A 14,007-nucleotide genomic window follows, 5' to 3' on the forward strand; every position below is an offset into this window, starting at 1 on the left:
TTACTACATGGAAACATTTGGCTCCACGGAAAGGCATGAATTTTGAAGTGATGCAGCCTCCAGAAGTAGCCTTCGCTTAATTGAGGGCGCCTTGCATATCTAGTTGCAGGACTGTGGAGGCTGCGCAGCCTGAGCATCGACGTGGCTGAGCACCGATTTTACTGAGGCATTTTTCCACTCATCCCATGATCGTAATCTTAATCTAACCAGGAATATCTCGACGAGTACAGTACACTGTGGGGGTTGAACTATCATGGACCCACTTACTGCAGTCGGACTTGCAGGAAACATCATAACCTTCATTGATCTCTCAACCAAGGTTGTCTGCAGAACAAAACAGCTGTACGAGTCGGCTAGTGGCGCAACTTCAGAAAACGATGAGCTGGAAGGCCTGACGAAGAATCTAAAAGACCTCGCCGACAGAACTCGACGCAAGCCGCCCAACACATCACGCAAAGGCCATTTTAGCCTGAATATTACAAGCGAAACGGTCCTAGACAGCCTAAGTCAACAATGCATCCAAGTCGCAGACGAGCTTCTGGAAACATTGGAGTCGGTCAAGGTCAAAGGTGATGGCCGAACCGTGCACAGTGCCCTGCAAGCCATAAAGACGGTGTGGAAACAGGATAACATCGACGCCATTCAACGAAGACTTGATCGAATCAGCAAGCAGCTGATGGATGGCATGAGCATGGAACAGCTAGAAGAGATTAACAGGAGGCTTCGAGAAATGGCGGTGGAGAATACGCGCCTGGAAGCAAATCGATCGAAGGAAATCAATCAGCTTCGGGAGGATTTCAACTCTGCGATTGAGAAACTCAATTCGAATGTGGAAGAGCAGACTCCAGGAGCTTGGCTGGTTTTGTCTGATACTGCTAGTCGTGGTCGGGCTTACTTTGCGGAGCAAGTAATCCTCCAGAGCCTCAGATTTTCGTCCATCGAGTCTCGCCATGAATCAATCTCCAAAGAGCATTCGAATACTTTCTCATGGATCTTTGATCAGGCTTCGCCTACCAAGTTTGTGGAATGGCTGAAAGGAGAGGATGGTGTCTACTGGGTCTCGGGGAAACCTGGTTCTGGAAAATCAACTCTCATCAAGTTTGTGGCAGAACACGAGCAAACCAAGAGATGCTTGGAAGAGTGGGCTGGCGACAAGAAGCTTGCTATTGCAAACTTCTACTTCTGGAATGCCTCCACGCACCAATCACAGAAATCCCAAAGGGGCTTGCTACGAACCATCCTTTATCAGATACTCCGTCAGTGTCCCGAGCTCATTCAGATGGCCTATCATGACCAGTGGATTGCATTGACATCTGATGGTAAAGTCTTGAAAGAATCTCGGGACGAGCTCTTAACCGTCCCGGCACTTCTCAATACCCTCAGGAATATATCGACTTCCACCGCATCAGACACGAAATTCTGTTTCTTTCTGGATGGCCTCGACGAGTACGATGGGCGACCTGCCGACATTGTTGAACTGGTCGATATTTTGAAATCTTTTCAAAATGTGAAAACATGTGTGTCGAGTCGTCCCTGGAACGAATTCGAGGATCGTTTCGGAAATGATTCGCGTTGGAAGCTCTACGTCCACGACTTTACAAGATATGATATCCATCTCTATGTCCAGGAAACTCTTGGCGAGAACTCCAGATTTCAGCAACTTCAAAATGAGGATCCCAAATGCCCTAACTTTGTCTGGAATATCGTGGACGAGGCCGACGGTGTATTTCTATGGGTGTTTCTTGTCACTAGGTCTCTGCTTGATGGTCTGACAAACTCGGATCGCATCAGAGATTTGCAAGATCGATTGAATGAGATACCAAAAGATCTACGGGATTACTTCAAACTAATCTTGTTTTCTACGGAGAATCGATATCGAACCCAGACAGCTCGGATATTCACAATCGCAGTTAACGCCGTAAGAGAACTTCCGTTAATGGCGTATTGGGTAATCGACCAAGGAACACCCAAATACATTTTTCAGTGTTCTGTCGAAACACCCGCAACAGAAATTTTAGATTCTCGACTAGACAATATGAGAAGAAGGCTGAAAGTGCTCAGCAAAGGTCTCCTTGATGCGGAGGACGAGGAACCTAAGTCAGTCGAAGACTATTTGATTGGATTTAAGGTGACCTTCCTACACAGGACGGTTAAGGACTACCTTAAAACTCCAGATGCACAGTCGATGCTTCAATCTTGGTTAGACGATACTTTCAGCGCCGACTGGGAAGTTTGCAACGCTTTCGGAGCCTTGGCCAAAATGACGCCCCCGGCAAAATTCACTCCTACTAGCCCAATTGCATTGTATATGCTCATTTGTATGTTCTTCCATGCACCATGTGTAGATCAGAATCCTCTCTTCCGAGCAGACATAGCTTCTCTGTTAGAGCATCTTCAAACTGCTCTCGCTCCAGCACTCCGAGAAAATAAAGAATCTTTGTCATACGAGCTCACAAGAAGGAAAGATAGTTGTTTTCTGAAAGGAGACAGTTTAGATCAGGATATAGCCATTATATCCTTGTGCGTTTGCTGTGGAGTCTTCAACTATGTCTCCGAAAAATTTGCGAAAGAGCCGAAGCTTTGCCATAAAGTAACGAATCATGTCCCAGCGCTGGTTGTGTCCCTGCGCCGAATCAATGGTCTTTGGGCTGGTTCTCTATTTTCCCTAGAGCAGGAAAGTTTAGGAATGCTAATGCTTGAGCTTCTATTGGCTCAGGGTGTGGATCCCAACGTCGAATTCAAGGGCATGACGGAGTGGCGTCGTATCTTGGAGGATTTAATGGACGAGAGGTATCTCAAAGATGATTCAAGGCCGAAGAGCTTTGAAGGTTTAAAGTTACTTCTTCAACACGGAGCAGACTTCCAACAACAGTGCACGGTTACGGAGGAGAACGGGGATGTTAGAAAAGCAACGGCAAATGAGCTGCTGAGAGAATGGTACGATGCGGATCAGTTCGGTATGCTTGAGGATATCGTCAAACGGAGAGACACGAAAAAGAAGATGAAGCATGGGATATCTAAGAAGATAGGCCATCTTAAACTGTGGGTAACTTCTAAGAAGTGAGGGATGGTTGTGATTTGGAATTTTGCATTTCCTCGCTCGTTATGTAGTATAAGTCTCACATTTTGTCTGAGCGTGAGGTGATTTCTAGCAACCAGATTGAAGAATACTCGAAATAATTCGATTTGCGGGATCCGTATTTAATTCCATTTCCTCATGTTTCCCAGTCTTAACGTGCTATGATAGCGGCCATCTGGGCACTTTCGAGTCCATGAAGCCTAATTCTGCTGATTATGGCCGTTCCAACTCTCAAATACCGATTTGAACCCCCCTTAAAGTAGGCTAAGTCGAAGCAGGCGCCGTGCGGCCCAAGCTGCCTGCCTTCGTTACTAGTGTTAAAATGGATCTTTCAGTAATTGATGCTTACTGGTAAAATACCTTCTTAGGCATTATTAGATTATTTATTAATATTAGAAATGGAGTTTCTCCCCTTTTCATATTATTTGGCGTGGGCCGGGTGCTGGACCCTTCTTTTTTGGTGTTCTTTACGCCGTGATTTCACTGCTACTACACGCGTGCGAAGAACATATTTACTAGCCAAAAGGAACAGAGAATCTGGAATTACACCTCCACACTTCATAACGATAGTGGTGACAACATTTAGAAGACATCTCTCTTATTCATAGATCTCTGTGTTTGGGTTGATTTAAAGGGGGCGTCGCTTAACTTTCGGGATGGGGGTGCGAGGAACATGGGCACTTCGCTTAGAACTACCCGTTCGATCTTCCTTCCACTAGTTACCACCGGTCAGTGCTACTCGTTCGGCCGGGCTCACCTGGTTCTCGCTTAGCACACTTACCAGGTGAGGGAGGGCAATACGCAAAGACCACCAATACGCAAATTTTTTGCTATGTATATAGAACTATGGAGTTTTAGCCTACTATAACCCCTATTTTTCCCATAAATCGTAATTAGTAGCCTTTATTTTCCAATTAATTACGTCCCAGTAATTAGCTTTAAACCTTTGTATTATTTTTTTGTACTTATTTCTCCAAGGCTTACTTAGCCTAGTATGCCTTATATTAATCACCCGAGCTTTATCCTTATTATCTGCCTTAATATCCTTTCTCCCTTGCTCTATAGTAATCTTCCTATATTTCTGAATAATCCAACTAGCTCCTTCTTTTCTAGCTAAATGCTTCTTCTCCGTAAGGCCCAGATCTAGTATCCTTTATCTAGCGAGGGTACTAGATAAAATTAATCTCTCTAATACTGCCTCTACTTTCTCTTATATATATAAAACTAAAGGAGTAATAGGGATACCGTTCATTAATTATATTATATGACTTTTAATATAGTTAATACCTCGTTTTCGTATATATAGTATTAATGGTATAGGCCAATCTGCCCAGTCTTTATAGGTGGGAGTACAGGGTGGCAGGGTAGTAAAACCAGGAGAAGAAGGTAAAATTAGTAAAGAGTATTATAGAGGAGGAATTGAAGTTCGCAGATGCTTTAAAAGCTCTTTATACTCCTTTATTTTCTATAGAACTCTGAGCGAATTAAGAGGTATTAATCCAGTTTTCTTAAAAGAAGAGATTATAATATGCTAGCTCTTGAAAACTCTATCCCAAAACCTCTAGAAAATCGCAAAGAAGTCTATTTTATTAAACTTCTCCGTACTATTAAAAATCTCTTAATAAAGCTTCTTTTAAAACCAGTATTTTAAAGATTAGAAGACAATAATATTAAGTAGTTAAAGAAGGTAGGTTATATATATAGGTAATCTAAAAGGTTAAATATAATTCTCCTAGTAGAGATATAAAAATTCGTTAGATAAATAAGAACTATACTTATTAAAAATCAAGATCCTATAAGTACCTATTTATAAAAAAGGATAGTATTTAATAAAGTATTTGAGATATTATAAACCCAGGTAATTATTTATAAAATTAGTAGAAGAGTATATAAATTTAATACTACTATTAAGTATCCGTAAGAAATATCCGCAAAGATAGTATACTTCCTTGAAAATAATATATATAGGAACCTTTCTTCTATTATAATTAATTATAGCTATAACTATAACTAATTCTCGATTATCTAGATCGGTATTATATACTACTTTATAATCTAGTAGTATATATATAATATTTCCCGTTACTACTCTAATTTGGAAGCTATTCTTATTAAAATTAGATATATCCTCTATATAAATACTTCATTTTCTCCTATATTTATTAAAATTAGCAAAATGCTCTTTAATATCCTCTATAATATATATACTCAGGTACTTTATAGATATTAGTTTCTCTCAAATTTGCTTTAGGAACTCGTAATTACGGGCGATCCAAGCTTTTGTCTATCTGCAAGATATAGAGAAATTAATATTGCCAGTATCGTAATAAACTAGCCTGGAGGCACTTGTCTGAATTATTTCCAGATTAGGACTCTGCCCAGATATATAGAGTATTAAGAGATAATCTCTTAAAGACTTATCTTATAGTACTGAGAGTTTTTTATTATATCTACCCCGAGAGTTGCTTGCAGGATAACCCCTCCGCCGGGCCATTAATTAATTATACGGGACTACAAACTGGACTGTAGCCTTCGTTCCTCTTAGCCTAGGATCTTGATCCATAGCCTCAGAGGCCCTAGTAATTCGCTCTTTAATAGCTTCTGATTTGGGTGGCATTTTGGTGGGTTGGAAAATCAATGGTGGGGTGGCGGGAAAAAATTTGCATATTGGTGGTCTTTGCGTATTGCCCTCCCTCACCTGGTAAGTGTGCTAAGCGAGAACCAGGTGAGCCCGGCCGAACGAGTAGTGGTTCGGTTCGTGAAAGCGACGTACGGAGTACTTGGCCACCCTCAAATTGGTGTTCCTCGCTACACTCCATGCACGGATCAGCCAGCTAGAAGTACCTCCCATACAAATTTACTAGGCAAATACTTGGCCAAGTCGCTTTACGAACCACCAGTGGTAGATAGTGGAAGGTACGAACGGGTACAGCGTGCGCGACACAGAATTTAATCTTGGACTTCTGTGGACACAATCATCGCACGCCAGAAGCAATATGCAGAATGGATTTTTGGAATCATTGTGAATTTTTGATATCATGGTTGGTCAAGCGTGTAGCTTTTGGTTCGAGGCTTAAATCGGCGCAGCCCGACTTGCCCGCCCCTGTTTCATGACCCCGCCAACAGGGGCTAGGAGACCCAACTGGAGCATAAATCCACCAATCGATCCGCGGGGTACCAGAATCACTGTGACTGACATCCAGCAAGACATTATTCTACCGCCGCTCATAAAACTGCCAGATCCGAGTCCCTGCACAAAGAAACTTGAAACGGGCTTTTTCAAGGCGCCGCTAATAACAATCCTGATCGAGAGAGGGGGCAATTATTCTCAAACATCGTGGGCTAGTCTTTACTTGGCATCCGTCGTGCCTGGCTGACATCAGCGCCACCGTGGCATAATGTTTCAATGCGCAGCCAGTCAGGGCGCAATGCGCGCACCACCGCCATGCAGGAACGCGCTGGTTGGCTTCGGGACCAGGAAACATCGAGTGCCCTTGAAGTTTATTCAAGGGCAAGCTTCATCGTCCGAGCAAAGCACAAAGACAAGAGAGGAAAACCGAGGCTCGTTTGCCTGTCTAGTGCCCGATGTACCGCAGATCCCAAACGGGTGGCTGGACTAGGCTGATCCGGAGAAACTCCTTCAAGTTGCCCCTCTGGTACCTTCACCACTCGATCCCTTTGTCTTCTGTTTCAACGAAACGCGGGGTCTTGGCGAAGGATTAGATATCAAATGAAAGCCATCTGAATGCCCAGGCCGAAGTGGAGTCAGTATATAGGGGCAGAACTACCCCTCTCAACTTTAATCTATTCTCTCCATCATCATCGCGCCAGTCGCTCTTTCCGTTCTGCTTTACACTTTACATTCTCTTCAGAGCTATTCAGTCCTTTTCTCAGCCTCGTTTATTTTCTAAGCCACAGATCGATTCAATTCTTTAGATTAGATCTGAGCTCATCCAGAGCTCATCATGAAATTATTCTCAGCAATTCTCGCCTCCTCTGCCCTGGTGGCAATTACGAGCGCTCACACTACGATTTGGAACATATATGTCAATGATGTCAACCAAGGTGTTGGTAACACAGCTGGGGGCTATATCCGCTTCCCCCCCAACAATAGCCCGGTCAAGGACCTCACTTCAAAAGATCTGACATGCAACGTCGCCAACACTCCCAATACCAAGACTGTAACTGCAGCTGCTGGAGACAAGGTAATTAATCTTATTTTTCTGGGAACAACGAGCTGACCACTATTTAGATTACCGTTGAATGGCACCACAATGACAACACAGCATCAGACGATATCATCGCTTCTGTAAGGATCATGGGCCCCACACCTGGTATTTAAGAGACTAGACTAATCGAAACTAATTAGTCCCATAAAGGGCCAGTCCTCGTCTACATCGCACCTACCGCCTCCAATGGTGCAGGGGATGTCTGGGTCAAGCTCGCAGAATCAGGATTTAACGCCGGCACCTGGGCCGTCGATACGCTTATTGCCAACAAGGGCAAGCATGACTTCACCTTACCGTCCGTTCTTGCCCCTGGCAACTACCTCGTCCGATCTGAGATCATCGCTCTTCACGAGGCAGATGCAGCGTTCACAGCCAATCCTGCGCGTGGCGCACAGTTATACATGGAGTGTATCCAACTCCAGGTCACTGGTAGCGGCAGCACTGTTCGTTCCTCCACACCCCCTTCAACATCTGGAGTGGTCTTTGAGTGAGCCATGACTAATCGAATTTCAGACTCTTCCTGCAGGTGTAGCTATCCCAGGCGCATACAAAGAAACTGATCCAGGGATCGTGTTCAATCTCTACGGCACCTTCACATCTTACACTATCCCCGGGCCAGCAGTTTGGAATGCCGCAGCCGGAGGATCAACCGGTACCTCTCCTCCGCCAAGTAACTCAACAAACGCACCGGCCGCTTCCTCACCAGCTGCACCGGTCCCAACAGGTGTGCCAGGAGGTGCCTCAACCACGAGCGTGTACGCGTGTTCATCCACTATGTCTACTGTCGTCGGCGCCGCACCGTCCGGAGCAGCCGTGGCTGGAGTGTCAGCCGCTGTAGCTAAGTACTCCCAATGGCATGTCTCCTTCAGCCCTTATCTACCATGACACTTTAATAACGTTGAAATATAGTGGTGGAAAAGGCTTCACCGGCGGAACGAGCTGTGTTGCAGGCACGACATGCAAGGTGATCAATGACTATTATTCGCAATGTCTTTCCTGATTTGCAATGAACATGAAGTCTGGATTGGGATAAGGCAAGGGCGTCAGGGACGAGTGAATCGATTTGGAGGTTGGGTTCATGTATATAGTTCTGTTCGTTCCTGCCGAGCAGGTTCAACTTCCTGGCGTATGGGCATATGGGAAGGGGCGTATTTGGTTTGCACTTGGTTATATAGATATATCATAGAGGAGAGGATCTGAGAGAATCAAAAGTTAAGTTGCTGAAAGACCCACTGTCTGGATTTGTGATAGGAGCTATTTAATGGGACACCAAAGAATCGGAGCACGAGTACCTGGGCTTGGTTTCGAAGCGTATAGAATTGAGTGGTTTTGACAGGGGACATAGATAGTGGCTTTCGCTTACCGCCATGTGCTCCCCCCCTAATTAAATGTAACAGTGGGTCAAAGTGCAGGGGTTTTTTGGTATGGCAACTGGACCGTGCCAGGCTGGTTTTGCGGGGACCCACTATTACATTTATCTAGGGGGGGGAGAGTACGATTTCACTTCCTCCCAACCACGGAACTAGGGGTAGCTCCCAATTAATTTAAACCTACGTGTACTTTTCATAGAAGCGTAGTTATAAAGTTATTAAGAAAGTTATTTTTCGTTTTCTCCTAGCCTGTACTCGCTAACCCTATACCTGGCCACCCGCCTCTCGATTTTCTTAGTTATTGTAACGGCGGAGCTAGAGTAATAGTCAAGCTCAAAGATCTCTATTTCCTGTCTTATAGAATACAAAGCTAAAGAGAAGAAGAGAAAGAGTGAGAGGAGAAAAGGAGAAGAAGTACTAGCTAAAACGACTGAGACCACTAAAACGCCGGCTAGCTAGGTGAAACTAGTCAGGTGACAGCTAACCCCATGTGACCCTTGCCAGCGCCGTCACAGTCGTGAGTAAGAAAATAGCATTTTTACTGATAACTTTATAATTATGCCTTTAAGATACAGTGGAAGGCGAATTGAGAGTCGCTGATTTTTAATTAACTTTTTTAAGGACCGCGGGGTAAGCCTGTTTCTTTTGTGGCTTTTGCGGGATCCCCTGTAAGCGGGGAGGTAAACCTCGTCTACAGTCGGCACCCATCCATGGATCAGCATCACGATCCCCAGCAAGGGCTGCGGGCTCAAGTCTGAAGACGATGTGCTAACCAAGTCGCTGCTGGTGAAATTCGTCGCAATGTCGGATCAAATTGAGCTCGACGAGCTGGCTGGCGCCCCATCATCCTCGAGTCGACTTCTAAGGCTCCTCCGTGCCCGACCCAGCCCCCAACCTGGCATTCCGCGCCAGCCGCTTCCAATGTCTCTGTGCGAAGAGTGCGACAAGGCGAGAAGAAACGACTCCGTGAGCGGCGTCCTGCATTCCAATCTCGACACGATCCTGTCCTGTGCCAGCGAGTGTGCCTTCTGCGCATATCTGTGTGGCCTAGTCGGTCGCGAGAAGTTATCGCAAGCACAGAGAGAGATAATCGGCAGCGGCCACTGTCAGATCTACCTGTCCGAGGACGAGCGCGTCGAGCTCAACCAGAAGCTGCACTTTTGGTGGAGACATCATCATTGGGACACTTTCGGGGGGGACACTACCTTTGTGACCAAAGAGCTGACTGTTTGTGGGGAGACATGTGGGGTGGCCCTACTATCTGCTCCCAAAATCACGAACGGAGTGCGAGATGGAATATCGCGCTGACCAGTACCTTCGTCCAGGGCGCGCGTTTGAGAGGCCCTTCTGGGCGTCTACGGAGCCTCTTACTATCACGAAGAGGGTGCCGACTATCCTGGAATGGATCCGCGATTGCAGAGAGAACCACCCCCAATGTGTCGCGCCTGCGTCGTCATCCTCGAGCGCTCGTCCAGCGCGCTTCGTCGATATACGGGGTTTGAGGAGCGGCGGCGCAGTCAAGCTGATACGTTTTGCAGACATCCCCCAGGGAGATGTAATTTCCTATGTGACTTTAAGTCACTGCTGGGGTGGAGTGGTCCCTCTTCGTACTCTGAAGGCGAACCTGCGGGACCACCTGAAGAAGATTCCCAAGTCGTCCATCCCGCGCACCTTCTCAAACGCCATCATTCTCGCTCAAGCCCTCGGTATCGGCTTCCTATGGATCGACTCCCTCTGCATCGTCCAGGACGACCCCTCCGACTGGGAGACCGAGGCCTCCAAGATGCACACCATCTACCGAGGCGCCGTGCTAGCCATCGCAGCAACCTCCTCCAAGTCTTCAAATGACGGGCCCGACCTGTCCGTCGCGATGCTGCCAGCACACCACATCTACACCACCGAGGACGGGAAAGCAAAACGCACCGTATCCGTCCGCCATCCGGGGCTCCCGAACCCGATCCAGACGTACCAGAGCCTGCCGATCCACACCCGCGGCTGGATCTTCCAGGAACGGCTGCTCTCCCCGCGGATCCTGCACGTCATGGACGACGAGTTCATCTGGCAGTGCCACGCGCTCCTGGACACGGAGAGCGGACGCTGCCTGCGCGAGCGCGGAACCGGCCGCAACGACGAGTATCAGTGGGAGCCGCTCAGCGCCGTCTACACCGTCCCTCGACCGCCGCCGCGCGGCGACGAGAATCCTGGGTTTGCGACGGATCGGCTCTGGTGGACGTGGGTGCAGAGCTACACCGACCGGAAGCTGACCTACCCCACGGATATCTTCCCCGCGTTTGGCGGTATGGTGAAGCAGTTCGCCGAGCTGAGCGGCGATGAGCCCGTGCTGGGTCTGTGGCGGAGGGAGCTGCCGCTGCATCTGAGCTGGAGCACCCACACGTTGGGATGCGCGCCCGGCGCCGGCACCGTGGCGCGGATACCGGCTGAGTTGCGTGCTCTAACGGAGGCATTGCCGAGTTGGACGTGGATGAGCATGCCGATTCCGCATATCAAGCCGTGGACGCACAACATCGAGTGGAGCCGGTATGCGCCTGACTCTATCTTGCGGGAGGCCGAAGTGCTTGGCATTGATATAGAATGGGCTGGCGAGGCGTGGGCGTCGCTGCCGAGTAAGGGAGTCCTTACTCTCCGCGGGAGGATGATGTCCATGGCGGAGACGTACACGAAGCCGGACTCGATGGTCTCGGAGCCGACGGGATACTTGCTTGATAACCCAAACCTTCGGGGTAATATCGTCATGGATAGGAGGCCGTTTCGGTTCGAGCAGCTGAGGGAGAAGTTTGTTGCGATGGCACTGTGGTCTCGGTCGAAGTATGGCGAATCTTGGTACTATTTGGTCTTGGAGCCGACGAGGCGGCGGGAGGGAGAGTATCGTCGCATTGGGAGGGCTCTCATGTACTACCGGAGACGGAGTGGCGGGCCGAGTTTCGGTGAGATTGGATCAATCGAGACTATCACGGTCGTCTGAGACGATGCTGAGGCCCATCTTTCTCGATGCGCTGAGAAGGTTAGACCCGATATTAGGAGTATTAAATAAATGACTACAATTTTGAGGAGACAAAGTTGAGTTTGGAATGGACGACGCAAAGCAAAGTCAATGAATAAGAGATGGATGAGATATATTTGAAGAGCATCTGCTCCCGGAGTCGTCAAGCAGGCTTAATTCAGTGACGGCAGTGACGGCATTTCGAGATTGTAAAATAAGCGCTTTACATACATGCGAAAACGGGAAGATTACTGGATGGATAGCAATTTGTACCTCAAGACTGTACAAAAGCAGGTCTCGGTAAGATTGCGGAAAGGAATTTGTATTGAAGTGTTCTGATTGAAATATGCGGGGTTGCCACTGAGAGCTGAGATGTATTCTACTGTAGTGTTCCGGCATAGTCCTTTGCGCCCACGAATCACGGTACTTCTACTCTTTAAGCCATCCATTCATAATCCGGAAGCGGATACTTCTCGGTGCTGGCAAAGGCGCCGGCAAAGTATTTCTGAGCGAATTCCAAAATTCTGGTCCAAGCGATGAAAGCAAATACATGGTTTCGCACCCATATTCCCCACACCGTCTGTGGCGCCATGGCAAGAAGAACGAGCGGTGGAATCTTCTGCATCTCGTTGATTAAGGGCCTCATTGTCTCCTCGTATCCCCTGAGTCCTGCTGCAAGATTTCCCCTATGCTTGTTGATCTCCCCCGCCAACACGTAGGCACCGGTAATGGCGAGAGTTGTCCCACCACCAGTAGGACCCGGTGCGTATCCCGCATCACCAACCATGGCAAAACGTCCTTTGTATATGCATGGGGGTTTGACCTGGACAATTTCGTTCGCGTAGAAGTCTCTTGACTCCCCCAAAAGGCCCTTGATTGCCTCGTCGGTCTTCCACCCTGCGCTTTTGTAGTGCTCGGCCACAAACTGTTTGAGTGCATCGTCTCCTTGTTTCATGGCTTCACGGAACGGCAACATACCGTCGCGAGGATAGATAGCCATGAGAGTGGCTCGAGTCGCTCCAGATGGATCAAGCCCGAGAGCGACGAAACGGCCTCCGGGAGCGCTGTATCCCTGCCCCACTTTACTTCCTTCGACAAGATCCTGTTGGATAGAAAAGAAGGATGCCCAGCAGTTGATTGGTATGATATGGTCTCTGACACCGCAGCCAAGACCGAGAGCTCGAGTCCTCGAGGTGGCGCCGTCACAGGCAACAACAAGGTCGTATTCTGAAGTTGGGAAACCGTTTGCGAACTCTACAGTCACAGGTCCGTCGCTGTCCTTCTTGTCGTTTTCTGGAGTCAAGATTGAGGTGACCTGTTCGCCAAAAACATACTTGATATTTTCATTGTCCCTGGTCATATCGAACAGAATGTGTGCCAGGTCGCCGCGGAAGATCTCGTATTCCGAAACAAGAGACTGTTGATCAGGATTTCCAGTGGCTCTGATGGTTCCATATGGTCGACTGTTGACATTTTCGCGGACGAAGCTGATACCTTCCAGCTGTGTGAACTTAGATCGAACTGCAGCCTCCATGCCCGGCATCTTGCGCATGACCGTCACGCCAGCAGTGCGGATGTCGACGGCTTGTCCACCAGCTCGCAGCGCAGGGAACCGCTCAATGACGGTGACATGTGCTCCCGCTTTGGCTAGCCAGTACGCTGCCGTTGGGCCTGCGATAGATGCGCCGACAACAAGAACCTTGAGTTGAGGTGAAGACATGGTATTTGGAGTACCTGGAGCAGTACGACAGAGGGGGAAATGCTTCCTGGCATCCGGGCGGTACCGCAGCCCCTGAGGATTTAGCGAGCAGATGCTGATGATGTAATTTTACAGGGGTAACTTTGATTTTCGGACTGAACGAAATTGATTTGTGTCTGATGGACAATGATTGACTGTCTGGCTTGAATACATAGTAAAATACCTCATCTCTTTCTGGGAACTCAAGAAATTTTATACAGCATTCTCCTTTAGCTTCGGTCGAGAAACTGTCATGCTTCGGGGATTTTGAAGCCCTTTTTTTTTCGGGCCCCGAGCTCAAAATCCCCACCAATCGGACATCCCAAAGGACCGCACCCGACCAGAACTTTACGGGGCTTAAGCGGACTACTAGCGTAGTATTTTTTAGCGAGCTTACCCTTCAACTCCAGGTCCTTCTCTTTCAACCAAGCACCTCCTCTACACACATCCACCTCTCAAATAACTTGAGGACGTAGACAGGCCACGGAGAATTTGAGATGCGCTCTGTGCCGAATGTTCTTCTCTTAAAGAACCTCCTTGACTCATAGATTTCACCCAATACAATTGCGCCACTTCTGATCGCATTCATA

At 47.8% G+C, this 14,007-nt stretch overlaps 5 protein-coding genes across 5 annotated transcripts; 3 read left to right on the forward strand and 2 right to left on the reverse strand.

Annotated features, from left to right (window-relative positions):
• Positions 1-218: 218 nt before the first annotated feature.
• Positions 219-3,193, forward strand: K444DRAFT_614646 (uncharacterized protein). Its single transcript, XM_024880567.1, has one exon. It carries the CDS (start codon positions 254-256, stop codon positions 3,062-3,064), a length of 2,811 nt encoding a protein of 936 aa, XP_024734855.1. The 5' UTR covers positions 219-253; the 3' UTR covers positions 3,065-3,193.
• A 1,732-nt stretch (positions 3,194-4,925) lies between these two features.
• Positions 4,926-5,105, reverse strand: K444DRAFT_532973 (uncharacterized protein; the record flags this gene model as incomplete). Its single annotated transcript, XM_024875113.1, has 1 exon — positions 4,926-5,105. A coding segment is annotated over one exon (180 nt), but the record flags the coding sequence as incomplete, so codon positions are not given.
• Positions 5,106-6,896: 1,791 nt separating this feature from the next.
• Positions 6,897-8,539, forward strand: K444DRAFT_614647 (carbohydrate-binding module family 1 protein). Its single transcript, XM_024880568.1, has 5 exons — positions 6,897-7,284; positions 7,332-7,388; positions 7,449-7,751; positions 7,822-8,162; positions 8,218-8,539. Exons 1-5 carry the CDS (start codon positions 7,045-7,047, stop codon positions 8,306-8,308), a joined length of 1,032 nt encoding a protein of 343 aa, XP_024734857.1. The 5' UTR covers positions 6,897-7,044; the 3' UTR covers positions 8,309-8,539.
• Positions 8,540-10,149: 1,610 nt separating this feature from the next.
• Positions 10,150-11,169, forward strand: K444DRAFT_502444 (HET-domain-containing protein; the record flags this gene model as incomplete). The annotated part of the gene is made up of 2 exons (XM_024873357.1): positions 10,150-10,542; positions 10,642-11,169. Coding segments are annotated over 2 exons (921 nt in total), but the record flags the coding sequence as incomplete, so codon positions are not given.
• Positions 11,170-12,115: 946 nt separating this feature from the next.
• Positions 12,116-13,399, reverse strand: K444DRAFT_631434 (FAD/NAD(P)-binding domain-containing protein; the record flags this gene model as incomplete). Its single annotated transcript, XM_024883359.1, has 1 exon — positions 12,116-13,399. One exon carries the CDS (start codon positions 13,397-13,399, stop codon positions 12,116-12,118), a length of 1,284 nt encoding a protein of 427 aa, XP_024734859.1.
• Between the last annotated feature and the right edge of the window lie 608 nt (positions 13,400-14,007).

The sequence above is a fragment of the Hyaloscypha bicolor genome (genome assembly GCF_002865645.1).
Source record: "Hyaloscypha bicolor E unplaced genomic scaffold K444scaffold_108, whole genome shotgun sequence".
Classification (NCBI taxonomy): Eukaryota; Fungi; Ascomycota; class Leotiomycetes; order Helotiales; family Hyaloscyphaceae; genus Hyaloscypha; species Hyaloscypha bicolor.

Excerpts from the sequence above, each read along its gene's own strand:
- K444DRAFT_614646 (XM_024880567.1), top strand. The coding sequence starts at position 254 with ATGGACCCACTTACTGCAGTCGGACTTGCAGGAAACATCATAACCTTC.
- K444DRAFT_614647 (XM_024880568.1), top strand. The coding sequence starts at position 7,045 with ATGAAATTATTCTCAGCAATTCTCGCCTCCTCTGCCCTGGTGGCAATT. Across the intron at positions 7,389-7,448 it reads CAGACGATATCATCGCTTCT|TCCCATAAAGGGCCAGTCCT; the intron begins GTAAGGATCATG and ends GAAACTAATTAG. Across the intron at positions 8,163-8,217 it reads GTAGCTAAGTACTCCCAATG|TGGTGGAAAAGGCTTCACCG; the intron begins GCATGTCTCCTT and ends GTTGAAATATAG.